Source organism: Lynx rufus, unplaced genomic scaffold (genome assembly GCF_022079265.1).
Source record: "Lynx rufus isolate CCGP_SWC_20201006 ecotype Redwood Valley unplaced genomic scaffold, mLynRuf1.p SCAF_17, whole genome shotgun sequence".
NCBI lineage: Eukaryota > Metazoa > Chordata > Mammalia > Carnivora > Felidae > Lynx > Lynx rufus.
The window spans coordinates 1,797,675-1,824,448 of record NW_025814831.1 but is presented as its reverse complement, the minus strand read 5'-3'; the positions used below and the strand labels follow the sequence as shown (position 1 = coordinate 1,824,448).

The window sequence follows — 26,774 nt, the reverse complement described above, 5'->3', positions numbered from 1 at the left end:
CGCGGCCTCAGACCCCCCTGGGACACATAAAACACATGATGCCACCGATTCTAGAGACGCCCCACGGACACTAGGCTGGACAAACATACTCCCTAAAAGCAGGGACGACGGGCTGGCTGCCCTGAGAAACAGAGACAAGATGATGCAGACCAGCGACCAGCCCTGACCGGGGGTGGGCAGGGATGACCCGGGAGGGCCGCAGGAAACACCTACAGGCTACCCAAACAGCTTTCAAAATAAACATGTTCTGGGGGCACCCGGGGGCTCAACCGGGTAAGCGTCCGATTCTTCATCTGGGCTCAGGTCATGATCTCAATGGTCGTGAGATCGAGGCCCGTGTTGGGCTCTGTGCTGACGGCGCAGAGCCTGCTTGGGATTCTCTCTCTCCAGACACCCACCCCGCCCCTCCGGCTCACTCTCTCTCAAAATAAATAAAAATAAAATAAAATAAACATTTGAAAAAAGAAGTAAATAAAAACAACGATGTCTCTCTCACACAAACAGCAGCAGAGAGAACCTTCCAGCAGACACACTAAAAATAAGAGTGGAGTTCCTAAGATGGGAGGAAAATGGTCCCAGATGATGCAGAGAAATACAGGATGGAACGGTCAAAACTGGGAAATCTGAATGAGCGCAGTGGGAGCAGTGGCCATGGGGACGCCTGGGCCAGTCCACGTGCCTGGGGAGTACTGGTACCCTAGTCTAAGGTGGAACCTGAGAAGTCAGAGGCACAGGGGCACATAACCTAGGCCAGCGGGCAAAACAATGACAAACACCTGCATAATGGACAAGGTGTTTAGAGGAAAATAGTATGGGGGCGCCTGGGGGTCTCAGTTGGTTAGGCAGCCGACTGTGGCTCAGGTCGTGATCTCACGGTTTGTGGGTTCAAGTCCCACGTCAGGCTCTGTGCTGACAGCTCACGGCCTGGAGCTGCTTCAGATTCTGGGTCTCCCTCTCTCTCTGCCCCTCCCCTACTTGTGCGTGCATAAACGCTCTTGCTGTCTGTCTCTCTCTCTCTCAAAAACAAACATTAAAAAAATTCACAAAATGAAGGAAACTAGACTAATAAAATACTTGATTTCTCTAAGACATCATGAGAAAAAAACAACAAAGAACAAATGTAGCAAACAGAAAACCAGTAGTGGAATTAAATGCAAATATACCAATGAGCACATTTAATGTAAATGGATGAAATTCTCCGACAAAAAATATTTCAAAACTGAATTAAAAAATCAGAGAAAAACACATGATTCTACACTGCTCACAAGAGACACATCTTAAACATATCAGGAAGGAGTGAATTTTAAGATGGAAATAGACCCCGCGAACACCAAGCAGAAGGGAGCAAGTCCACTTGCGGCACATCAGACAGGGTACAACTGAGGGGAGAAGCGCTCAGGAAACAGGTGGACGTCCCGTGGCATCCAGGGCCCACCCCCCAGAGGTGGGTCTGCGCCCTCCCCACGACGCAGCTCCGGCATGTGACAGGCGTTGGTGGGGTCAAGGGGAAAGTCACAGCCCAGCCCACAGGGGCGGCGGGAGGCTGTAACCGTCCTGCAGAACAAGCAGACACGAGCAGGGATTCAAGGCACACAATTAGCCAACGCACGCAACGACCACAGACACACATTCTTTTGAAACGCACACGCACCCCCACCAGAGCAGACCGTGCGCTGAGCTGTGCACACACCGTGGAGCGCCGGAGCGGGGGAGCGCTCGCTGAGTGTCCTCGGACCACACAGTTACGCTGCAAACCGATAATCCAAAGATAAGGAGAGAACCCCCAACCGTTGTCAAAATGGGCAACACAACTCTGAATGACACATCAGGACTGCGCCACGTAATTACAATCTGCCTGGAGGGGAAGGGACAGTCCCTAAGGCTCTTATTAGGAAAAACCAAAAAGACTAAAATCAAGAACCTAAGCATCGGTCTCAAGAAGCTAGAAAAATAGTAAATCAAACCCCCCCCAAAAAATAGAAGGAAAGAAAAGGTGCCACACACACAACCGAGTGGGTTGAGAAAGCAAGAGATCCCAACAGTCAAGTCGTAAGATTAATAACTGAATTTTGTAGACTTGGACATAATGTCAACATACAAATCTCAGGGTGCCCAGCTGGCTCCGGTGGAAGAGCGCGCAGCTCTTGATCTCGGGGTCATGAGTTCGAGCCCCATGTTGGGTGTAGAGATTGCTTGGATAAATAAGTAAACTTAAAAACATATACACAGGGGCGCCTGGGTGGCTCAGTCGGTTGAGCGCCGACTTCGGCTCGGGTCACGATCTCGCGGTCCGTGGGTTCGAGCCCCGCATCGGGCCCCTGTGCTGACAGCTCAGAGCCTGGAGCCTGTTTTGGATTCTGTGTCTCCCTCTCTCTGACCCTCCCCGGTTCATGCTCTGTCTCTCTCTCTGTCTCAAAAATAAATTAAAAAAAAAAAAACACACAAAAAAAAAACCATATACACAGGCCGCCTGGGTGGCTCAGTCGGTTAGGTGTCCGGCTTCGGCTCAGGTCATGATCTCGCCGTCTGTGAGTTCGAACCCCGCATCGGGCTCTGTGCTGACAGCTCAGAGTTTGGAGCCTGCTTCGCATTCTGTGTCTCCCTCTCTCTCTCTGCCCCTCCCCTGCTCGCGCTCTCTCTCTCAAAAATAAGTAAACGTTAAAAAAAATTTTTTTTTTAAAGCATACGAACTCAACTGTACTTGTACACACACGAGATGCCATCTACGTTAGCGCAAAACAGACTTGGGAACAAATCTAACGAAGGACAGGAAAGGCCTCCTCCTCAAAAATAACAAAGCATCCCTGGAAGCACAAAACACCGGAAGAAACAGGGGTATTCGTTGCCTGGAAGATTCGGTACTGTTAAAACGAACGTCACCTTCAATTTCCCACAAATTGATCCATAAAGCCCAGAAAGTCCCAGAAGACTTTTCACGGAAACAGGCTGCTTGGAAAACTCACGCAGAAGAACAGAGGGCCACACACCGCGCAGACGCTGAGACAGCTGGAGCTGGAGGCCTCCTGACACGCACGGGGTCCTCAGACTGTTCCAAACCTGCAGCTTCTAGGCGCCCGGGGTCGGCCCAGGACAGGCAAGCGGACCAGAGAAGGGCTCGGAGACGCCAGCATCGGGCCCACGTGCGCCGCACGCTAGACGCCCCGTGGAGAGGAACCCGACCCTTTCCTCACGACAGACGACACGGTGAAGCCAGCCCCACAGAAATCCCAAACTCCAAGGGGACACATAAAACCAAAAGCTTTGGGAAGGGACACCAGGAGGGTATTTCCACGATGTGGAACAGACAAAGGCCTCTTAAACAGGTGCACAGATCAGCCATAAAGGACAAGATGTTAAGGTGGCCCTCAGTAAGAGCTCTGCCCACAGAGAGGCCCCACCACAATGGACGCAGCCAGGAGGGGAGGCTACTGGCCTCGACCCAGGACGCACCTGCACACCGAGCCGGGCAGGACAGCTGGGCCCCAGGGTGGGGACGCGCTCCGTGTCACCCGACACCGGCAGACGGTCCCCAGGGTTCCCGAAGCCCCCTGGCTAGCCGACAGACACCGGGGGTGGGCCGCCCTCTTCACGTCAGCCTACCGTGGCTTTGAACCTGCAACTTTCCGGTGCCCGGTGATGCCGGCCACCCTCCGATACGTGCCAACCAGCCACCCCAAGGCCTCCTTTCGACCACGGGCTCCCTGTAGGCTACACGGTGACACATACGTGTCATTACACGTCTGCCCAAACCCACAGAAGGCACCACAGCAAGCGTGAGCTCCAAGGTAAGCCACGGACGCCGAGTGCCGATGTGTCCATCAGTGTAATCCACACACTATCTGGTGGGGGTGTCCGTTCTGGGGGAGGACGGGGGGCACTTGGGAAATCTCTGTACCTTCCCCTCAGTTGCACTGTGAACCTAAAACTCGTCTAGAAAAGAGCTATTTAAAAACATGTTTTCAACTCCTTGGTTGTCCTTGGGCACACGGGGGGAGGGGCAGAGGGAAGCAGGTAAAGGGGGGCTGGGGGCCCGTGGCAGAAGGGAGAGTCTCCGACTGCACCGCCCTCTAAAGCAAGAAACGCGGTCCTCGGCTGGGCGTGAGGAGGGGACACGGGGTGGCCGGAGTCACAGCAGTCAGGCTCTGGAAACCCAGCCCAGGCCTGCGAACCAAACCCGCTACTAACAGGCCCCAGGGGTCTGGAGCCTGGCAGAGGAGACAGGTCTGCGGTCGGCGGCCGTGTGCAGGGCGCGGTCAGCCGTGGGACGATCCGCCCACATCTGTCCCTCCCACCCGGGGCCCCTGTGGGTGGGGGCAGGTCGCGAGTGACAGAAGCCTCCGTGTGCACACCCGGAGTCGTGGCGCAAAGCCAGCCGCTCACATACAGGCCTGCTGGCAGCTCAGCTGGAACCCGGTAAATGTCACAGGCTTCAACACCCGCTGCGGCAGCTCCCGTGGATGCGTGCGTGACAAACGCGGACGCAGGTCACACCTGATCCGGCAACAGCAAGGGAGCCTGGTCCCGGCTCTGCCCCAGCCCCCCCGCCCCCCCTCCTGCCTCTGTCCCCCTGGCTCTGCCCTCCCCCGCCCCCCAGGCTCTCCTGGCTCTACCCCAGCCCGCCCCCGCCCCCCACCGGCCCTCCCACCCGCCCCCCCGGACCCTGTGGCCTCTCCCGTTGGGGGTCACGGGCCAGCACCTCTGAGGATGCCTCTCTCTGCTCGCCGGACTGGGGCGGGGACCGGAGGTGGGGGCGGTGGGGGAGGGACGGATCCCGGAGCCTGGCCTGCACACCCTCGCCCTGCTCCCCGCGCTCCGTACTCCCGGAGACGCAGAGCCAGCCCGAATGGAGCACCACGCGCCTCCCCTGTGCCGCCCTCCTCAGAGCTAGGCTGGCCGGGCCTCTCGCTGCTCGGTGCACGGGGGCCAGGGTAGGACGCAGGCGAGGCGCCTACACCATCTTCTGCCGGGGCGCTGTGCTGGGAACCCGAGACCCGTGCCCGCTCAGAGCATGCGTGTGCTTTCGACGTGGTATGCTGGAATGAGAACCTTCGAAAACCTTAGGACGTTTCAATGAAAGACTCCGGTGCTGAGGGTTGCCCGATCGGAACGGCGGCCAACAGGCCCAGCCACGCACGCCACGACCCTTCCAGCAGCCCATGCTTACTTCACAGGCGCCGTGGCTGGGGCCCCCCGCCCGTGAGGGCAGCTGTGACGGACAGGAATCCACTGGGGACACACATGCCACGAGAGGAGCCCGGTGGGAAAGCAGAAAGTAAGTGAGCGGGAACGAAGGAAGAGAACGCCGGAAAGCAGGCGGTGGGCCACCCCGGGAACGAGGGTGACGCCAAGGAAGGAACCGCGAGTGGCAGGGGCTCCGGGTCCGCAGCTCAGAGAGAACAATGAGGAGGTGCTAAGCCCTGCAGGGGACCGCACACCGGCCTCACGCACGGGGCCAGGGGTCAGGGCGCCCGAGCGCGGTGGGCACCCCCGTCCACATTCCAGAGACCGATGTGCAACCCGCAGCCCGCCGGGCCGTCCCCGAGAGGACAGGCAGAAGGGAGACCACCTGCAGGAAGCCGCTGGGGGACGTGCTATCTCGGAACAAGGACACGGGACCAGGAGCAGGGGTCCCACGCAGGATGGGCCAAGGGAGCCGAGTGATGGTGGAAAAGACACACAGGCAGGCAGGGAGGGCGGACAGCCAGGGTGGGGGCGAGCGGCCCCGGGAGGGCTTTCCAGGGGGTGCGACGCACTGAGTTCTGGGCACGCAGGAGCGTCTGCAGGGTCGGTCTCAGTGCGGTAACAGAACACGCCGCCGTCCTCCCCGAGGCGGCGGATCACTGGCCTGACGGCGGAGTGCACTCTGTCCTCCCCGGGGGGCCAACGGGCCGGGGGCCTACCCTCCCAAGTGGCAGAAGGCTATCTCGATCCAGGAAGGCCTGCGCTCACCCACTAGGGTGCCTCCACGAAATACGCCAGGATACTGCAACTGCTGAGCCCAACGGAGGGAGGCCAACCCAGAGAGCGCCGAGACGGGGTTCCTCCGAGAGGCCCCCAAACCAAAGGATACGCGGGGTGCCTTCCGTCCGGCACACCAGGTAGAGGCAGGCCGCGATCACGTGGGCCATTTTCCGGCCGCGGGTCAGGTGCTTGCTCACGGCCATCTTGAAGAAGTTGAAGGCTGTGTCCAGGCAGTGCTGGTTCAGCTGCAGCTGGTTCCCCAGGTGATGGATCTGACGCCTCCCTAGGATACAACAGAGACGTTACCACGGATTCCCAAGGTTAGGACAGACTGACCCTTTCCCTTCCACGTTTTTAAGTTCACTTTTTGCGGGTTCCAAGCTTTATATGTGGGCGCGGGTGTGAAGTCCCCAGGGTCCCCAGGACTGTCACCGCTCTCCCAGGGTCCCCAGGACTGTCACCGCTCTCCCGGGTCCCCAGGACTGTCACCGCTCTCCCGGGTCCCCAGGACTGTCACCGCTCTCCCAGGGTCCCCAGGACTGTCACCGCTCTCCCAGGGTCCCCAGGACTGTCACCGCTCTCCCAGGGTCCCCAGGACTGTCACCGCTCTCCCAGGGTCCCCAGGACTGTCACCGCTCTCCCGGGTCCCCAGGACTGTCACCGCTCTCCCGGGTCCCCAGGACTGTCACCGCTCTCCCGGGTCCCCAGGACTGTCACCGCTGTCCCAGGGTCCCCAGGACTGTCACCGCTGTCCCAGGGTCCCCAGGACTGTCACCGCTCTCCCAGGGTCCCCAGGACTGTCACCGCTCTCCCAGGGTCCCCAGGACTGTCACCGCTGTCCCAGGGTCCCCAGGACTGTCACCTCTCTCCCAGGGTCCCCAGGACTGTCACCGCTCTCCCAGGGTCCCCAGGACTGTCACCGCTCTCCCAGGGTCCCCAGGACTGTCACCGCTCTCCCAGGGTCCCCAGGACTGTCACCGCTGTCCCAGGGTCCCCAGGACTGTCACCTCTCTCCCAGGGTCCCCAGGACTGTCACCGCTCTCCCAGGGTCCCCAGGACTGTCACCTCTCTCCCAGGGTCCCCAGGACTGTCACCGCTGTCCCAGGGTCCCCAGGACTGTCACCGCTCTCCCAGGGTCCCCAGGACTGTCACCGCTCTCCCAGGGTCCCCAGGACTGTCACCGCTGTCCCAGGGTCCCCAGGACTGTCACCTCTCTCCCAGGGTCCCCAGGACTGTCACCGCTCTCCCAGGGTCCCCAGGACTGTCACCTCTCTCCCAGGGTCCCCAGGACTGTCACCGCTCTCCCAGGGTCCCCAGGACTGTCACCTCTCTCCCAGGGTCCCCAGGACTGTCACCTCTCTCCCAGGGTCCCCAGGACTGTCACCGCTCTCCCAGTGTCCCCAGGACTGTCACCGCTCTCCCAGAGTCCCCAGGACTGTCACCGCTCTCCCAGTGTCCCCAGGACTGTCACCTCTCTCCCAGTGTCCCTAGGAATGTCACCGCTCTCCCAGGGTCCCCAGGACTGTCACCACTCTCCCAGAGTCCCTAGGACTGTCATCGCTCTGTGCCTGGAGAGCAAGGGTCTGCAGCCTGAGCAGTTGCTCCTCCCGAGGCCCCTGTGCTCAGGGTGGCAGCAAAGGGCTTGTGGGCCGGCCAGCCTGGGGCTGCTCCCTGTGACATGCTCCACACAGACACGGCCTCCTGACAGGGACAGACGAGACTGCCCACCGGCCGTGGGCCCCCACGGGAACACCCCTGTCCCACAGCTGAGTTCCCCGGACTGGCCTCCTGCTCCGACAGCCAGGAGGCTGGCTCGTGCCTGCCCGGCCTCCCCAGCAGGGCCAACTGGCCTCCCCGCCGGCCTGTCCACCAAGAGCCGCTGCCCCGGCCTGCCGTGTGCCATCGTGCAAGGGCGGGAGCAGCAGGCGGATTCGGGGAGGCCGGGGGCTGTCAGGTGACGGGGTGGCCGGGACGTCGGCCAGTCTGGGACACAGTCCACACACACCCCTCTTCCCGGACGAGCACATCCCACGAGCTACAGCAGCAGCGGGAGAGGACGCAGACGTGCCGTGCCGGCACAGGAGAAGTCACCGCGGGCCGTGTGGCCGGAGCCCGTGGCAGGGACACAGCAAGAGCTGCGGTGTGGCGGGCTGTCCACCCACCCCGGCCGCCACACAGACTCCCCACTCCACCTAACACCTGCTGGCTCCCCAGACCCACTCTTCTGGCAAAGGCCACCCTGAGCTGGGCCAAGGAGAGAAGCCAGGGACTTGTGCTTCACCCACGGACAGCTAGGTGCTGTCCGCCCCCCTCCCCCACCCCCCACCCCACCCCCCCCCCCCGTCTGGCAAGGGGAAGGCGAGGGCTGTGTGGCTCACGGTCCGGCCCGCCCACCCTAGGCATGCTGCTGACGGCGACCGCCGGCCACAGGCAGGCACCCGGGGAGCCGGCGCCCCGAGGAGCTGGCATCCGGCATGTGATCTGGCGGCAGGGGGACCCGACGGTCAGCACGCCCTCCCGGTGGCACACCCCCGCCCTGCCTGGAGCCCTCCATTCCGTGAACCGACACGGGATCAGGGCCACGGCCCTGACCGGACAGAAGGGCAGCAGGGCCTAGCGCCACCCCCCATCGGCGGGCTCGCCCTCAGCCCAGCAAGCCCGGAGGCGAGCAGAGCCGCTGGGACAACACAGAGCAGCAGGGGCCCCACCTGCCGGCTCTGTGGGGCTTGGCGGGGGTGGGGGGGGTGGGGGGGGGTGTGCTCTCAGAGCAGAGCGGGCAGGAGGGGACTCCCTGCCGGCTTGGGGGCACAGAACTACTGTGATACGTTATCTTATCGCAGCTTCATCGCACATAATTCACACACTGTAGTATCTTCTCACCGGAAGTACGATTCGACGGTTGTGGCATATTCACAATTCATCATCCCAAAAGAAACCCTGTCCTCATTAGCAGTCACTCCCCACTCACCCCGCCCCCCCCCCCCCCCGCAATGAGTTTTTAATTCATGCGAGGTCAGCCAGCACCACGGCAGACTGAGAAGTCACATGACGCAGGGACACAAGCACAAAGACACAAAGATGCGGTAAGCATAAACTTGCGTGCAACCGATTCCTGATCAACGAACCACACAGCTTCTTCTCTTTAGGCTTCCTCCCAATAAACGAACGCTAAAAGTGAACACACCTGGGGCGCCCGGGGGGCTCGGTCAGGTGAGCGTCGGACTTCGGCTCAGGTCATGGTCCCAGGGCCATGGCATCAAGCCCCTTGTCGGGATTCTCTCTCTCCCCTTCTCTGTCTCTCTCTCTCCGCCCTCTCCCCAAATAAAAATTTTTTAAAAAAAGGAAACACACTAGCACATAGGTGCCTTCAAAATTTTGGCATTTTGTGAGACGAGGCCCGCGTTTCCATTCAAGCCGGGGGCGGGACGGCATCCTTCCCGGCCCACGCCAACGGCCAGGAGGGCAGGAACACGAACACAGGGCAGGGCCGGGGCAGGGCCAGCGCCCCGGAGAACGTGCGGGAGGAAGGGTCTGACTCCGAACGGCTCAAGAATCTGCACACCTTCCATCCACAGGGTGCCTCCACCTCCCAACCCCCAAGGCCAGGAGGACCTCCACGACGCCAGCCGGGCCCCAGGGTCAGGCCGGTGCCGCGGGGACGGGGGTCCCACCGACTCCTGTGCCTGGATCCGGGCTGCCGGGGGCTGCCAGACGCCTGCGCGGCCACAGAGGCGAGGGGCTCAGCCTCAGACCTGCGTGTGTGAGCGAGAGCGGACCCTGACGACCACTGACCTCTGTGGAAAACGGCAACAAAAGGGAGAAGAAACCCCAAGCTCCACAAGCCGACTGGTAACGGAAGGAGGCCTGTAAAGCCCACGGCCTCCTCCAATATTACAAAGATCTCGGTCCTCCCGGTGGAGCACAGAGAGTTGAGCATCTGACTCTTGATTTCGGCTCAGGTCACGGTCCCAGAGCTGTGGGATCGAGCCCCTCGCCAGGCTAGCGCTGACAGCACAGGGCCTGCTTGGGATTCTCTCTCCCTCCCTCCCTCTGCCCCTTCCCCACGCACACGCGTGCACGCGCACACACTCTCTACAAGAGTTAAAAAATTAAAAGAAAGACACAGCCCTGGAAAATTAAAAACGCGATCACTAGACTTTTTTCAAACTCAAAATTAACTGGGAGCCGTGCGGACACGGATAAGGACCTCGACAGTGAGCTCGGGCGTGGAGGAAGAGCGGCCGCCGGCGGGGTCCGGGGTGGGGAGGGGGCTCGCAGCTGGCTCGAGAGGCCTCTCCCTCCAGACAGGGGGTGGACTCCTGCGGGAGGGATCATGAGGAAGAACAAGGACGCGGCACGAGGACAACGGACCCCACAAGGAGGACAGCAGTCCGGCAGGCACAGAGCTGAGGGAGGGGCCCAGCGGGCGGTGCAGGAGGCCAGCGGACAGCAAGTGTTGCGGGGGCAGCGGGACGTTATCTCCCTGCAGCCCCGCCAGGCGCTGCGTGGCCCTCGGGACTGATCTCTACGGAGCACAGGACGGGAGAGGGAGGAACCTGGCAGCCTCAGGGCCCAGATGGCCAGCGCCCAGTCACGGGAGGCCAGGTACATCTGGCGTGGGGCAAGGACGGGGGGGCCGCCTCGGCAGAGTCACCCCAAACCCACAGCCAGCTCCAACCCCAGCGGCTTCTACAACAGGCCAGCACTCTCCAGGTGCGTCTAGCTGGGAGAAATGGTCACACGCAGGAGGAGACCAGGGACAAGGGCCAGCCCCATAGCCAGGCCAAGCAAGAGGTCCGAATTAGGGCAGCCATGGGGGCACACTCGGGCTGTCTCTGCAACTCTGCTGGGAGACCAGAGGTCATTTAAAAAGAATTAAAAAAAAAAAAAAAACCCAGAGGGGGCGCCTGGGTGGCTCAGTCAGCTAAGCATCTGACTCTTGATTTCTGCTCAGGTCATGATCTCACAGTTCGTGAGTTCGAGCCCCACGTCAGGCTCTGGGCTGACAGTGTGGAGCCTGCTTTGGAATTCTCTCTCAGCCTCTCTCTCTGCCCCTCCCCTGCTTGTACTTGTGCTCTCTCTCTCTCTCTAAAAATAAAAAGAAATAAACCTCATGGGATGTCTGGGTGGCTCAGTCAGTTAAGCATCTGCCTTCGGCTCAGGTCATGATCTCGGATTTTGTGAGTTCAAGCCCCACGTCAAGCTCGCTGCTGTCAGCGCAGAGCCTGCTTCGGATCCTCTGTCCCCCTTTCTCCCCGCCTCCCCCACTCCTGCTCTCTGCCTCTTGCAAAAAAACCATTAAACATTTAAAAAAACTAAAAAACAAAAAAAAAACAAAAAAAAAAACAGAACAGAAAGGAGAAATAGCAGTCTCTAAATTTGCGGGTTCCAGATGGAGCAAAGCTTGCAGCAATGAACAGCTGTAATTACAAATATCAAAAAAGAAAAAGAAAAGCCTAACAGTGGCCACAGCTCCCAAGTTAAAAAACTAAAAAGGAACAAGGGACTGAACAGAAGATGTAAAAGGGAGGAGACAATGGAGAGAAGGCTCCGATCAAGCAAGAGACACACAAACAGGACAGACGACCCCACACCGAGGCTCTGGAGAGATGAATGCAGTTAAGAAAAAAGGGAGAAAGCCCAGATGACCGAGGCCACGAATGAAGACAGGCCGTCCTCCCAAATCAGGAGACCCAGGGGCACAGGGGGAGGGTGTGGCAAATGAGTCTCAGGACAGTCTGAGTCTGAGTTACTCGAAGACAAGTCGAGAAGGACATCTTACCAAAACCGACAAGAAAGAGCAGGAAGATAACTGGTCCCATAAAACCCTATGGAAAGTAGTCCCAATCAAGAAGACGCATCTTTAATCTTTAAGCATAATTAAAACCTCTCACAAAGAAAGGTCAAGGCCCAGAGGACTTCCCATTCCCACATGCTTAAGAAGACACTGGTAGGTCACACGGGAGCCCTTGCAGAGAGCAAGGAACAATGCAGCGCGACCCTGCAGGGTCTTGGCCAGAGGGGCAAGGTGCGTTTAACCTCACAAACTCAGTGTACTTCATCACGTTAACAAAACAAATAGAAAACGCATATAATCATTGCAACAAACGCAAAGGAGCATGTGACAAAATGCTAACGTGATTCTTCCTGACAACAAGCTGGTGGTCACCATCACACCAAGGTCAGGAGACAGACAGGAACATGCACGGTCACCACTCTGCCCAACATCACCCCAGGGAGAGCGGCCACACGGCACTAATGGGTAACAAAGCCCTGGAAACAAATGATGGCGTACAGATGGGGAAGAGAGAAGTAGCAAATGACTGTCACACATCACGCGACTGTTAACCAAGAAGCAGCCATGCATGACCAGATTTCATGAGTAACTGATCTACAGCGTCCAGGTAATCCCAACCACAGTCTGGGCAAGGTTTCCTGTGGAAACCGACAAGCCGATTCTAACATTTACTCTGCCACGCAAAGGAGCTAGAAGGGCCGAGACCATCCTGAAGAGGGGCAGTGCCGGAAAGCTACACTGTGGGACTGCTACAAGGACACCACGGCGGTCAAGACAGTGTGGCACCGGCACGGGAGTGTGGAATGGACTTATCCCTACACAGTCACTTGACTTGTGACGAATGGACCAGTTCGGCGTCCTGGGTTCAGAAAGGACGGTCTTATTGGCGAATGGGACAATTATACGTCCACATTGAAAAATGTAAGCCTCAACCCCTACCTCACACCATAGATACAAAATTCATCCGAGGGAAATCCCAAACCTACCTGCGAAATACAAAACAACAAAGCTTCTAGGTGAAAACACAAGAGAGTGTCTGCAGATCTCGGGGTAGACAAGAATGTGTTCAGTCACAAAACCCCCAACCGTAAAAAAGGCAACATGTTGGGACTTCATTAAAAGTTAAGAAATTTCTACTCATCCAGAAACAATGTCGAGACTTAAGTGAAAAGACAAGTCACCAGCTGGGAAAGGGATTCAGAATGTGCACCTCCAACCAAGGGCTCAAATGCAGAATGTATCAAAACATCTACAAAGCAGTAAGAAAACGATAACTCAGATTTTTAAAACAACCTCACAAAAGAAGGATCTCTGAATGGCCAAAAAGCACACACGAAGGTGTTCCACGCAGCCACTCACCAGACAAAGCAAACGAAAGCACACACCCAGCAGGAAGACCGGAGTCAGCAAAAGCACCGACACCGCGTGCGGACACGGCCCCTGTGCTCCCGCGTGGTTGCAGCCGCGAGGGTGACGCGGCACAACCGTGCTGGAAAGCCTCCGGCGCATCTGCCGAACGTGAGCGCACGCCTGCGGCCCCAGAAGCCCCACTCACAAGCACACCCCCAAGGGGCGCCGACCAGAGGACGGAGTGCAAGGAGGTGCCCGGCAGCTCACGTACAGCAGCCAGAAAGGAAGCCCCAAACACCCACCGACAGGAAAAGTGGGTGAACAAACTGTGCTGTATTCACACGGCGAAGTCCCAACGGCCCAAAACAAAGTACCGATGTGCACAAGAAAGGGCGTTTTCCAGGATCCCAATCATCCGCAGCAGAAAAACACATAAATCCAACGGACAGCAAGGAGCTTTCTGGGGTTCAAGTATGTTCAGGGCGCTCGGGCGGCTCAGCTGGTTGAGTGTCTGACCCTTGATTTCGGCTCAGGTCGTGATCTCACGACTTGTGGGTTTGAGCCCCGTGTCGGGCTCTGTGCCGACAGCTCGGAGCCTGGAGCCTGTTTCTGATTCTGTCTCTCTCTCTCTCTCTGCCCCTCCCCTGCTCATGCTCCTTCTCTCTCTCTCTCAAAAATAAACATTAAAAAAAAAAAAAACTTTTCTTTTAAAAAGAAGCATGTTCTACCTTGATCCGTGAGGCACACCTGATCTGTGTAAGTTTACAAAGCAGTTCACTTACGGTCAGTACGTTTTATGCACCTGACTATGCACATGTTACACCAAGAAAAACAGACACAAAAAGAATAGAATAGAAACGGCTCCCAAGTAAAAGGGCTCTCAAGTCAACGAAAAACGCTCCAGCCCGGTGGTGCCTCCGAAGTCCAGAGACGGAGGGAAAACCCACAAGGGGCCGGTTAGGAGAGATGACGAGAGAGATCAAAACTCAGACTGGCAGCAACCTTCCCATGCTGGTGACATCACATCCCTGCGTCCTGCACAGCCCCCCAACACAGCCCAGAGGAGGTGGCTAACCTGCTAAGCACAACCTGGGTGCGTTCCCAACAAAACCAGAGACGGACCCTGGAAAGGTGTGGGCACAAGGGCCACACAGGAGGGGTGCCAGGAGCCGGCAAACTACGTGAGCGTAAAGAACGAGCCGGGCGCTGCTGGGAGCCGTCTCAGCCCATTTTCCAATTTTCCCGTTTTCTCATCAGGGCAAACGGATCGGCAACCACCGTGGGGGCTGAGGCCACACGCCCAGACTGCACCCAGACCCACGGCTGGGTGGGGGACGGTCGCACACGCCCCAGGGCACCAGGACGGAGGGGTCAGCACAGCACTTCCAAACCAGGGCCGGGGGAGGTGAGGGACACGAGAAGGAGCAGACGGATAAGCCACACGGGAAGCAGCAGGCAGCGATAACGGGAATTTCGAAAGTGAGATACGGACCATGAAGCGCGAGGCGGGGGCAGCCCCAGCACATCAGAAGCGTACCGGCCGCACCTCTCAGACAACGTCCGGAAAGCCTGCTGGGGTCTGCCCTTTCCGCTTCCCCCAGGAGCTACGGAAAAGGACAGGAGGAAATAAAATTGCCATAAACTCACCAGGGCAGAGAGCAAAGAAAGATCTCCGAGGACAGGAGGTCAACCCAGTGCAGCCTCACGGCCAGGCCCCAAGCGCCAAGTAAAAGCAGCAGAACCGGGGGCTGGGCCCGCCGGCCTCCCTGTCCCCCACAGCCCCCGCCCGAGCAAAGACCGGATGCCGACGGTGGCGGGAGGGGACGCCTGCCCAGGTGGGCGGAGGGTCGGCGGGCCCTCCTGCAGGCGCCCGGCGCAGGCTGCTTTCCGCAGGCAAGAGCCCCGAGGAAAGGCCCGGCCCCTAGGCCGCCCAGCGCTCCCCCGAATGCCTTGGCCTCAGACCTCGCTGTGGCCCCGCGCTGAGGGTTCTGCAAGTTGTTTTGACTTCTCACTTAACCAAGGGTAACTATCTTCAATAAGATGGATTATTTCTGTCCTGTTAGTTTCCGATTTTGCTGCAAGCACAAGACTGTGTGACCGCCTCCCTTCACTCGGGTCCACCTTGAAGTCGGCACACAGAACACCACCACGTGACGGCACCAGCCACAGTGAAGGGGCGGACCTGGGCCAGCACCAGGTGGCAGCCTGACCCTCCGTCGTGAAAGGAGCCCCTGGTGCTGTCCCGACCGCAGGACAAGTGGCCACCGACCGTGTCAAGGGACAGGTCCTACGCACGGTATGATCTCTAATAAAAACTAACTATGCTAATAATAAACCCATGGCATCAGAGAAAAAAGCACAAAAGAAATGTAAAAGCATCCCGTTACGCAATCATTCCAAGCCCACGAACTGCCCTCCTGGTGGTCGGGCGCCGCGGCCGGCGATGGTGACGGTGGCACGTGTGATGCTGGCCACATCCACCCACAGGGGAGATGGGTCCTTGAGTGTGATGCGGCGCAGCAGACGGCGGGCTGCAGCTGGGACACCACACGCCGCGCAGCCTGCCCTCCCGGCACGGGCACGGGCACACCCTGTTGGCACTTCGCAGACGCGGTCTTTACGAACAGACGGCCCCCGGCAAGACTGTGCCGTGTCTCCAGCAGCATCTGCTCACTTTGTGTCTCCGTGTCACATTTTGGTGATTCTCCCGATACTTCAAACTTTTTCATGATTGTTTTATCTGTTACGGTGATCTGTGGCCGGCGATCTTCAATGTTACCGTTGTAACTGTTTCGGGCCTCCGTGAACCCCACCCGTGTAAGACGGTGGCCTTGATAAACGTCGTGTGCGCACCGACACTCCCCCCACCGGCCGCTCCCCCGTCTCCCTCCCTCCCTCTGCCCGGGCTTCCCTGGCCCCTGAGACACAACAGTATTGACATCAGGCCAACTACTAACCCTACGGTGGCCTCTAAGTGTGCAGGTAAAAGTGTCGTGTGTCTCTCACCGTCAAAGCTAGAAATGAGGCCGCTGAGTGAGGAGGGCACGTCGGAAGCCGAGACGGGCCGAAAGCTTGGCCTCTTGCGTCAAACCGCGAGCCGAGCTGCGAGCGCAGCGGGAAAGTTCTTGAAGGAAATTAAAAGTTCCCCTCCAGTGAGCACACGTGTGATAAGAAAGGGAGGCAGCCTCACTGCCGAAGCGGAGAAAGTTTGAGTGGTCTACGTAGAAGCTCAGACCAGCCCCAACGGTGATCCCTGAAGCCGAAGCCTGATCCGGAGCAGGGCCCGGACTCTTCCATTCTCTGACGGCCGAGAGGGGAGAAAGCCGCAGCGGAAACGTCTGAGGTTGGCAGAGGCGGGTTCGAGAGGCTTAAGCAAAGAACCCGTGTCCTAACACACAAGCGCGAGGTGAGGCCGCGAGCGCTGACGATGTATAAGTGCGGCAAGCTGTCCGGAGCCCGAGCGAGGATCGTGAACGAAGGTGGCCCCGCTAAGCAACAGACCGTCAGTGTAGACGAAACAGCCTTCTCCAGGGAGCTGACGCCATCGAGGACTTCCACAGCTCGGAAGCAAGGTCAACGCCTGGCTTCAGGGCTTCAGAGGACGGGCTGACCGTCCTGCTGGGGTCAAGGCAGCCGCGGACTTGAAGCGGAGGCCAGGGTTCGCGTAGCGTCCTGGAAACCCTGGGGCCCTTGAAGTTACCCTGTGTTCTGCCCGCGCCCTATCGACGGCACACGAAGCCCGGACGGCAGCACGTCTGTTCACAACACGGTTTACTGAATATCTGAAGCCCGCTGTGGAGACCTGCTGCTCAGAAAAAGAAAGATTTCTTCCAACATGTTACTGCCCGTGGACAAAGCACCCGGGCGCCCGAGAGCTCTGATGGAGACGGACAAAGAGAGCAACGTTGCGTCCATCGCTGATAGCACAGCATCCGTCCCGCAGCCCGTGGATCGAGGAGGCGCTTCGACTTTCGAGTCTTGTTACTTAAGAAATGCATGTCAGGGCCTGGGTGGCTCGGTCCATTAAGTGTCCGACTTCGGTTCAGGTCATGATCTCGCAGTCCATGGGTTCGAGCCCCGCGTCAGGCTCTGTGCCGACAGCTCGAAGCCTGGAGCCTGCCTCGGATTCTGTGTCTCCCTCTCTCTCTGCCCCTCTCCTGCTTGCACATTGTATCTCTCTCTCTCTCTCTCAAAAATAAATAAACATTAAAAAAAATTAAAAAAAAAAAGAAATGCGTGTTGGAAGGCTGTAACTGCCATAGACGGTGATTCCTCTTGACAGATCTGGGGAAAGTACACTGAAAACCTTCTGGAAAGTATTCACCACTCTGGATGCTATTAAAAACATTCATGGTTTGGAGCACCTGGGTGGCTCAGTTGGTTGAGCGCCTGATTTAGGCCAAGGTCATGATCTCGTGGTTCATGAGTTCGAGCCCCACGTCGGACTCACTGCTGTCAGCACAGAGCCCGCTTCAGATCCTCTGTCCCCCTGTCTCTCTGCTCCTCCCCCACTCACACTCTCTCTGTAAGTAAACATTTAAAAAACCCAGAACATTAATGGCTCATGCGGCTCATGGGAAGGGCTCAGAATACCAACAGGGGTCTGGAGGAAGTTGATTCCAGCCCTCGTGAGTGACCGTGAGGGGTTCCAAACTCCAGGGGAGGAAGTCACTGCAGACGTGGTGGACACAGCAAGACAACCAGAACTGGAAAGGAGGCCTGGAGACGCTACAATCTCATGATCGAACTAGAAAGGATGAGGCGTTGCTTCTGACGGGCGAGCCAAGAACGTGGACTCTTGACACGGAATCCATTTTGGCGGAGATGACGTGAAGATCGTTGACACGACAACAGAGGACGCAGACGATCACATCAACTTGCGGATATCGCGGCTGCAGGGTTTGAGAGGCCGGGCTCCCATTTTCAAAGAAGTTCTACTGTGGGTCAAGTGCTATCAGAGAGCATCGCAGGCTACAGAGAAGTTGCTCACGACCGACGGCCCATCCCTGCGGCAGACTTCATTGTTGCCTTGTTTTCCGAAGTCCCCACGGCCTCCCCAGCCTCCACCCACCGCCTACCCGGTCAGCAGCCAGGACCGTCGAGGCAGGCCCTCCACCAGCAAAAAGATGACCGACTGAGAGCTCAGATGACGGTTAGCACTTTTTTAGCAACAGAGTATTTTTAAATTGAGGTATAAACACTGACTTTTGAGACCTAATGCTAGTGCATACTTGAGACCGAGACTAGAATATCGTGCAGATGTAATTTCTACGTGCGCTGGGAAACCCGTTACAAAAAGTTGTGATGTTCACTGTATTGTGGCGGTCTGGCGCAGACCCTGAAGTGTCTCTGAGGTATGCCTTTAAGACCACAGAGCAAGGGGACACACGATGGCTCCCGAGAGTGTCCTCAAGCAAATGTCTGAGAAGTGCTGGCAGAATGTGTCCCTGCCTGAGCTGACCACAGCTCAAAGCGCCCTCAGTGCTGTGAGACTGGACGCTTTCCCCTGGAATCAGGAAAAAGACACTTCTATTCAGCACGGTGCTGAAGGTGCTAGCCAGGGGCCACCGCAGGCCGCCCGCTCCTGCCCTCCACCCCACCTCCATCCACCCCCGACACCTGCCCTCCTCCAGAGCCCCCGCCACAGGAAATACCGTTCTGCAGGGTCTGTGCTCTCGACTCCTTCCCCAGGTTCACGTGGAAGCCGCCGCCCAGGGTTGGGGTTTTGCCGGCACCTAGAAGAACAACCAGCCTGATTAGTCAAAACCTGGCAAAAAAGATCCACACCGACAGACCTTCCCTGCATGGGGCGTCTCTGGAGCCAGGACCCAGCGGGACCAGCATTCACAGTGCGAGGCAGCCACGATCGGGGCCTCTCCCTCTGCCGTGCCAACGGGGTTGCGGCCTCCACCTGGAGCCGCGGCAGGTGGAACACGGCCACCGGCACTCTCTAAGCACGTTCCAGACCACTGCCACATGGCGGCCAGAGAGAGCGCAGCTCACCTCCGAACTACAGCTCTCCCCTCGGCCCTCTACGCGCTCTGGGCCAGCCCGTTCGCAGGAGCTACACCTGCACAGTGACCACTGGCCAGTGCGTCCATCTCCCCACAGGACTGTGGGCTTCCGGAGGGTACGGGCCACGTCCCAGGCCACGCCCTATGCGGCCCAGAGCCTCTGAGCCACCTGGTCTACAGGAGGCACTCACACCTCTGGCCACCTGTGTGCCGCCCACCCCCAGAATGGCAGCCTAGAGAGCCCACCCCGAAGGTGGCCGTAGCCAGGCCTGCGGGCACCCTGCCCTGCGTCTCCCAGCGAGGCTCAGATGTCCCAGGAAGTCCCGCACTCTCTGCTCTGCAGACACTGGGGCTGGGACTTCTGCCCTGTCACCCCGTGACAACAGCCAGGCAGAGGTCTGGATTGTGTGCTAGACCTAGAAACCCCGCTGCCGCAGCCACAGAGGGAGTGCTCAGGAAGCCACGAACAAGCAGGGAAATGCTGCCCATCCTGCAGGCCAACGCGTGTGACACCAAAGGATTAGAGGCCTCTGCAGCTAGGGGACATCTCCCACGCTCAGCCACATGACACAGGGTGTGCTGGAGGGACTGAGACACAGGTGGAAGCGACAGGGAAACAGAAGTGGCAGGGACCTGGGCACCCAGATCCCTGAAGTCTGGGGGCAGGCCCCCAGGGAAGCATGTGGCCCCCCTCCTGGGGCCAGCAGGGACCTCGGGTCGCCCGCGGGCAGGCACCACACAGGCAGAGCAGAGTAAGCGTGACCTCCGGCACACCTGTGACGGCGACCCGGGCCCGAAGCAACACGAGCGAGATTCCTTAAGGATCTCAGCAAAGTGGTTCCAAAGTTTAGCCGGCAGTGAGAAGGAGTAAGATTGGCCAAGAAAGCTTTGAGAAGAGCAACGAGTGGGCTCTGTTGAGCAGCTGCTGGGCCACGGGCGGGTGGGCTGGCCGGAGCGGAGCTGGGAGCGGGCCGTCAGGTGGCCGGGCACCCGCACTCCCCACCACAGCGGCGGAGCAGAGGGGTTGGGGGGCAGGGCAGGTGGGGACCTTCCCCAGGAGAGCGGGGCCCAGGACAGGATCGCTCACCACCTGCAGACGGTTTTGCTGTCACTGGGACCGTTGGTTCCTACGGCCGCCCTGACAGACGGCCACAGACTTCACGTCCTTGAGAGGCCGGTCGCAGAGGATGGGGAGGGAGAGGGACCGGCTGTGTGTCCTCACGGGGCTGGGGAGGCTCAAGGAGGGCACGCTGGGGGCTGGAGAGCTGCAGGGCCCAGAGAGGCTTCATCCACCTGCACCAGCCGCAAAGGGCTTCCCAAATCGGCCGTGCGCCGCCTCGCGGCTCCAGAGCCCATCACAGGCTCCCTGGACCAAGGTCAGGGCCCCACGTCTGCTCCCTTCCCGTTTTGGTGGTGGTGCTTTTTACAACTCTAGGATCTTCACCTGTGCAATCTTTAACGTACAAGAACCACGGGGGAAGGCCCAGTCACTCACAGCACCTGACCAGGACACCCACATCGTGGCCTCTGTTTCCGGCACCCCCAACTTCTATTTTAGAAAAACAGAAATATCGCCATGCTGTTTTAATTAAGATGCATGTGTACTTTCCATAAATGATGGGGCTACTGCATGAGGAAAAGGGTGATGAAATGCTGTAAAGCCCCACCTTCTGGGAACAAGGACCCTGGGAGCCAACACCCCCTGCTTAGACACAGACAGAAGGCGGCCGGGGCGGGTCACTCAGGGAGGCTGTGCCTACGAAGAGCGGGGGCTTCGTTCCGGCCGAGCGTTAAATGCATCTCCTTATTCCTGGAGATCTCGCAAAGCCACCAGAGGTCACCCGCCCACATGCCCCCACCTCCCCCTCCTCCATTACTCTCCCCTGCACCATCCGGGACCCCCCCACCCCCTCACTGCACTTTCTGTGTCTGTGCCACCCTTCCCTGCCTCTCCCTGAGGACCCAGTCCCCCTGCCCGGGGCCAGGGCATCTCTGGGGCCGGTCTCCTGACTCCTGCTCACACGGACGCACACGTACGCTGGTGCACCCTCGCACGCACACCGGCCGTGCTCCTCGTTGTGTGCTTCCAGGAGACACGGGGATCCGGTCCCCTCCGCAGACCCGGTTCTCTGCAGCAGGGCGGGATGGGGGTGTCCAAGCCTGCTTGCCAAACTGAGGCAAACTGATTCTCGTACTCAGCAAACACCACCCACTGGGGTCTGGTTATGAGAGACAGAGTCTGGAATGCACCCGTGGGTCGTACAAAAAGTGCTTATTTAGCAAACCTCGGCCCCCTAAAACCATGAGCCTAAGGCTCCCCCGAAGTTTGAAACCAGCTGGAGTGTTACCTCCGGTCACCATTGCTGACATACGCCGATCTCAGCCTGCACAATGTGACACTATTCCGTCTACTTGTTGCACATCGGACCTTTTCTCTAACAAGCTCCTGTGGCAAAAATCCACGCTGGAATCAGCTGGTGGAAGGTACGGCCAGGCCAAGACCGCCCCCTCGTGGACAGCGGTGGGGCGCCTGATGCCGCCTGTGGCAGCGGGAGCAGGAGGGCACCGCGGTCCGACCCTGGAGACGGGCGCACCATGAGCCCCCAGGCTGGGCGTCAGGGACCGAGCCAGTAACACCAGGGAGAGAAAGGCAGGGATGAGGCGGGGCCCCGGCACGACCGAGAGGCCTCAGCACCCCAGAGAGACGCTCGTACAGATCTGTCTGTCCCCCGTCTCAGCCACAAGCCCCATCGACACTTTAAGCAAAAACTTCCATCGCTTTCTATTAACTTAATTTTAAGGGAGGGGTGTCTGTCTAACTTCTTCTCAAGAGAGGCCCTGGGAGCGGCCGGAGCCCCCACATGGACACATGCTCCTCTGGGGCCGCCAGCAGGCCCTCGACAGGACCGCAGGGAGTCCCGGGTCGCGGGATGCAGCCTGGACACAGATCCAGGGTGGGATAAACAGCTAGGCGCAGCCCACAGCCGAGACTGCGCTCAAGCCGGCGCGGCTCCCAAAGAGCTTGCTCCGTAGGGAAACCACGCAGCACGGAGCGTAGAGAACGAAAAAGGCTGCAAACGACATCTTAACAAGAAGAGTCCTCTCTCTCCATGGGCCTCTAGGACAGCCCGGCCAGCGTTTCCTGCGAAGCGGCACTTTGGCCAGGAGCTCCACGGGGCTTTGAGGGGCCACAGGACAGAGCAGATGCAGGACCTTCCGCCTCTGGGACCAGAGCTCGGCCGGGACAGCACCCGGTGTTCAGCGGCCCGGGACACCGGTGGGCCGTCCCGGGAGAGCCACCTATGGGCAGGGCGCACTAGGCAGGTGGGTGCAGGTCCCCCCCCCTCCTTAGGGCAGACGGCCCTCCCCATCCAGGGCCAGGGGTGCAAACACGACTGGGGGTTCATCCACCCCAAATGTGTGCGAAGTGCATCATGGCCCTGAACGGTGACGACACTAGCACTTACAAACACCCTGCTTGAAAGACGCGGTCTGCAGCCGGGAGAAGCTGTGATTATGGAAACTGTGGGAAGGCCCCCCCCACCCCCCGCCTCCCTAGGAGGGAGGGAGGGAGGGGCCCCAAGGATGCAGCAGCCACGGGTTGCCTGGTGCGGAGCCCTCTGGAGGGCTCTGATGACCCCAGGGGGAGGCTGGCGGGAGCCGAGGGCGCCCCAGGGAAGGAGCTGGGGCTTGGAGGCCCTCGGGTGGACACGCGGCACAGGACACTCAGAGTCGATCCTTCGTGCCCTGCAGGGAAGCCCCGCTCTGCCCCCGTCGTTCCGGACACGCTAGAGGCGAGCCCCTCCCGGGAGAGCAGCAGGACCCTTCCTCAGGGCCTCGCTAAGACCCCAGTCACTCTGGCCACACTGAACCGCCCGCAGTCCCCAGGTACCCACCCCTTCTGCCAGCCGGTCGCCTCCCTGTTGCCTGTGCCCGGCAGCGGAAGGACTCGGCCCGGATGTCCCTAGCACCGCTCGCGCTGCCACCCCCGGACGCTGGCCTCACGCCTTGCTGGTCTGGGATCCAGGGAATCAGGGTGACTGGAGCTCCAGAGTCCAGGCCCGGCGCACAATGGGCGCCCACCGGGAAAGACCCCTGGACGGCCAGGAGCCCACAGTGGCAGGGCCTCTGGCCACCCGGCCCCGGTGTCTACTTCACACAGTCCCAGGTAGTACACCCCTAACTGTCCACGCTCGGTTCTCAAACACTAAGAATGGATGCTCAGGAAGGTTGACCGTGGCACCCAGTGAGGGCAGCTCAGAGGGCAAGGTCGGCTCTCAGGGCGAGGGGGGCGTGCAGGAAGACCCGAGAAGATCCAGCGGGCACTCGCTCAGCGGCCAGGGGACGGGAGTAACCCCAGTCAACGGCCCAGCCGCCACTGCCCTGAGGGGGAAGGGAGGGGGCCAGGCGGCAGAGGGGCTACCGACGCCCCTCCCCTCTCCTGGACGGGCTCCTGCCAGGGAACAGACCCACAGGACAGAGCCAGCCCTGGCCTGGGGAAGTACCTTTGCACCCCCTTTACGGCATGCCTTCCCACAGCACCGGCTCTGAGCCCGTGCTCACGGGGCTGTGCCACCGACTTCGCGGCACACGGGTGAGAGCACATCTCTCACGTCCAGGACCGGTGGGGTGTCCACCACCTCCACAGCCTGTTCCCCGTCTGCAGGGAGGGCAGGCGCCGTCATGAGGTGCGCGGGTGCCCGCATCAGCACGGTGCCTTCCCGCGGAGAACCCTAAGGGTCAGCTCCTGCCACCATGTGTTCTTACTACTGTCTCGTTCCTCTCTTTCCGGCGACGGGAGGCACCGCCTGACAATGTGTGACAAAACGACAGCGGTGCCGGGGAGCCCGCACCCCGGCAGCGCCGGAAGTTGCCCCAGAACACAAAGACGTGCGCACCGCACCAGAGGTGATGGGAGAGAGCAGGACACAGGAGTCAGTGAGGCCCAAAGCCACTTGTTTGAAAAGCTCAATTAAAGTGATAAACTTCCGGCAGGGGAGACAAAGGGAGAAAGAAAAGAAATCAGGGACATCACTAGAGACCCTGCAGACATCAGAAGGATGAGGAGGGACTGGTGCCACCTGCTCTGAACGCATCAACTGAACAACTTTGATCGAGGGGGGACCGAATCCTCAGAACCACACACTCACCCACGGGGAAAGACTTAACCTAAAACATGACTACAACCTACAACGATTAAAGATACTGCATCTGAAGTTAAAAACCTTCTGAGGGAAAAACAAAAACAAAAAGGCTTTTAGGCCCAGAGGGCTACACTGGTGAATTCCACCAAACGTTCCTGGAAGAAATAACCCCGGTTCTACACGGTCTCTTCTGAAGAACGTAAGAGAAGGGGACATTCTCCAACCCGTTCCAGAAGATGAGACACTGCAGGAAATCTATGCACCGACATTCCACATTCCACGTACAGACTCTCAACAAAGTATCAGCAGACCTAACCCCTCAGCATAGCCGAGCTAGGTTAAGTCTGCCCCAGCAAGGCAGGCGCGGCATTCGAAGCGCGGCCACGGCCACGGCCACGCTGATTCAGAAGAAAACCGCGAGGATGTGAGGTGATGAGAGAAAAGCACTGGACGAATTCCAACAGCCACTCGTGATGAAAACTCTCAACAAACCAGGAGCAGAAAGAGGGCCTCCCCAACTTTACTAAGAGACATCTACCCAAGCCTGCAGCTAAACGTCAACACTGAGTGGGGGACGCTGAGCCCTTCCCTGAGTCCGGCTATAAGGCAAGAAAGAGAAACAAAAGGAAGAAATAAACAGCCCCTGTTTACAAACAACGGGACGGTCTGAATGCAAAATGCCAAGAGACATCGAGAACTCCCAGAACTCACAGCTAAGTTTAGCAAAGTCACAGGAAGCAGGCCAACGACAAAAACCCGTATTACTACATCCCAGCAGTGAACAATCAAACGCTGAATTTTAAAAGATAGTCCTTAGCACAGCTCGCTCTGTACCAGAGGCATCGGCCCCAGAGAAATGAAAACAGGTTCGCAGAAAGGGCCACACGCTGTTTCCAGCAGCTCCGCTCCTCGCCACCCCAAAGTGACCACCGTCCTCCGACCTCAGCCCGACACCCTGGGTGAAGTTACAGGCACCAGGCTGGGGGAAGATGCCAGTCCCCAAAGGTGGGGACCAAGAGCACATCCACTAGCGGCAGGGCCGGGGACAGGGCGGCTGGGAGAGCCTGCGGGCGAGATTTGGAGCTGTGCAACTTTTCTTTACCCCTGAACCTAGCTGCGGTGACAGTCACAGCGCTGGACCCAGATGAAGCCGGCGTTACCGGACGCTTAGAGAGACAGGACCGGACACGGTCATCGTGTTCCTCCCTTTTAAATTCCGTTATTTAAAAAAACTGCGGGCACATAGTTCACAGGGGGCGGTCCTCCGGACCCCACCGGCTACCCGCGCCCCCCGCGTCTCCCGGTGTCCTCTGGCACCACCCCCGGCGTCCCCCACCGCGCCCCCCGGAGTCCCCGCGCGCCCCCCGCGTCCCCCGGCCCCCTCCCGCGTACCCCGGCCCCCGCGCGGACCCACCGTCCAGAGACACGAACTGGCCCACGGCCGACGAGCCGCCGCCGCTGTTCTCCACGAACTGCACCTCGGACACGATGATGTTGTCCTCGAGCACCGAGCCGCAGCCGGTGCACACGGCGTCGCCGCGCGCCGCGTCAAGCTCGATGTCCGTGCCGCCGCAGCCGCGGCACACGCGGCCCGTCATGCCGGCGGCTCTCGCGCGGGCTCGTCGCCCGCTCCCGGCCCCGGCCCCGGCCCCGGTCCGCCCGCCCGCGCGTCGGCCCGCCCGACTCTCGCGAGGCCGCCGCCGCCGCCGCCGCCAAGCCCTCCGATTCGCAGCGGCAGATTCGCCGCGAACGCCGCGGTCGCGCCGCCCGCAACGGTCTCTCCCGCGCGTCGGGGACGGGCACCGGGGCTGCGGCGGGGCCTCGAGGACTCGAACCCGCAACCTGCGGACCCGGACGCCGCTACCGGGCCTCAGAACCACTAACCAGCAGGCCTCCCCGGCGGCGCGCGAGCGTCAGCAGTGGGCGGGGCCAGGGGCTGCGGGCGGGGCTTTGGTGCCGAGAGCCTCCGGGAATGGGACCGGGAGCGGTGGGCGGGACCAAGGCGATCGGCGGGGCTTTGAGTGGTGAATGCCCCCAGGGCCGGAACCCAGAGCTACAGTAGGAGCCCTGAGTGGTGGGCGGGGCTTTGGGGACCCGCCCCCTGGGACGGGACGGGGAGCGATGGGCGGAACTTTGAGTCGTGAGTGCCCCCTAGGACCGGACTCGGAGCTGTGGGCGGGGCCGCAGGTGGTGGGCGGGGCTTTGGTGGTGAGCGACACCAAAGAAGTCTCCGGGAGCGGTGGGCGGGTCCAGGCCGGTGGGCGAGGCTTTGGTGGGGAGAGCCGCCTGGGAAGGGGGCGGTGGGCGGGGTCAGAGCGATGGGCGGAGCTTTGGTTGGGAGCGCCCCCTGGAACCGAACGCAGAGCGGTGGGCGGTGCCCGGGCAGGTGTGTGCGGCGGTGCTGGCTCGCCTGGCGGCGTGGGTCGGGGGTGGAGATGCCGGGCCCGGGCGCCCGCTTCTTCCCCTGCACAGGCAGGCCCGCCTCGCGATTCGCCCCGGCTCCCCGGC

At 59.8% G+C, this 26,774-nt stretch overlaps 1 protein-coding gene across 5 annotated transcripts in view; it reads right to left on the bottom strand.

The window, feature by feature from the left end:
- BRF1 (BRF1 RNA polymerase III transcription initiation factor subunit) overlaps positions 1-25,912 on the bottom strand; it is a 55,776-nt gene extending 29,864 nt beyond the window's left edge. The window contains exons 1-3 of one of the 5 annotated variants that reach the window (XR_006962112.1): positions 25,681-25,912; positions 18,763-18,843; positions 6,071-6,244 (exon numbers count right to left, since the gene is read on the bottom strand). Coding sequence is in view for 4 of the 5 variants with exons in the window: in XM_047079947.1 (XP_046935903.1) it covers positions 6,071-6,244; positions 18,763-18,843; positions 25,681-25,864 (439 nt within the window). In the remaining variant the exon portion in view is untranslated. The remainder of the gene's footprint in view (positions 1-6,070; positions 6,245-18,762; positions 18,844-25,680) is intronic. The other 4 variants (XM_047079947.1, XM_047079946.1, XM_047079950.1 and 1 more) reach the window with 4 other exon arrangements.
- Between the last annotated feature and the right edge of the window lie 862 nt (positions 25,913-26,774).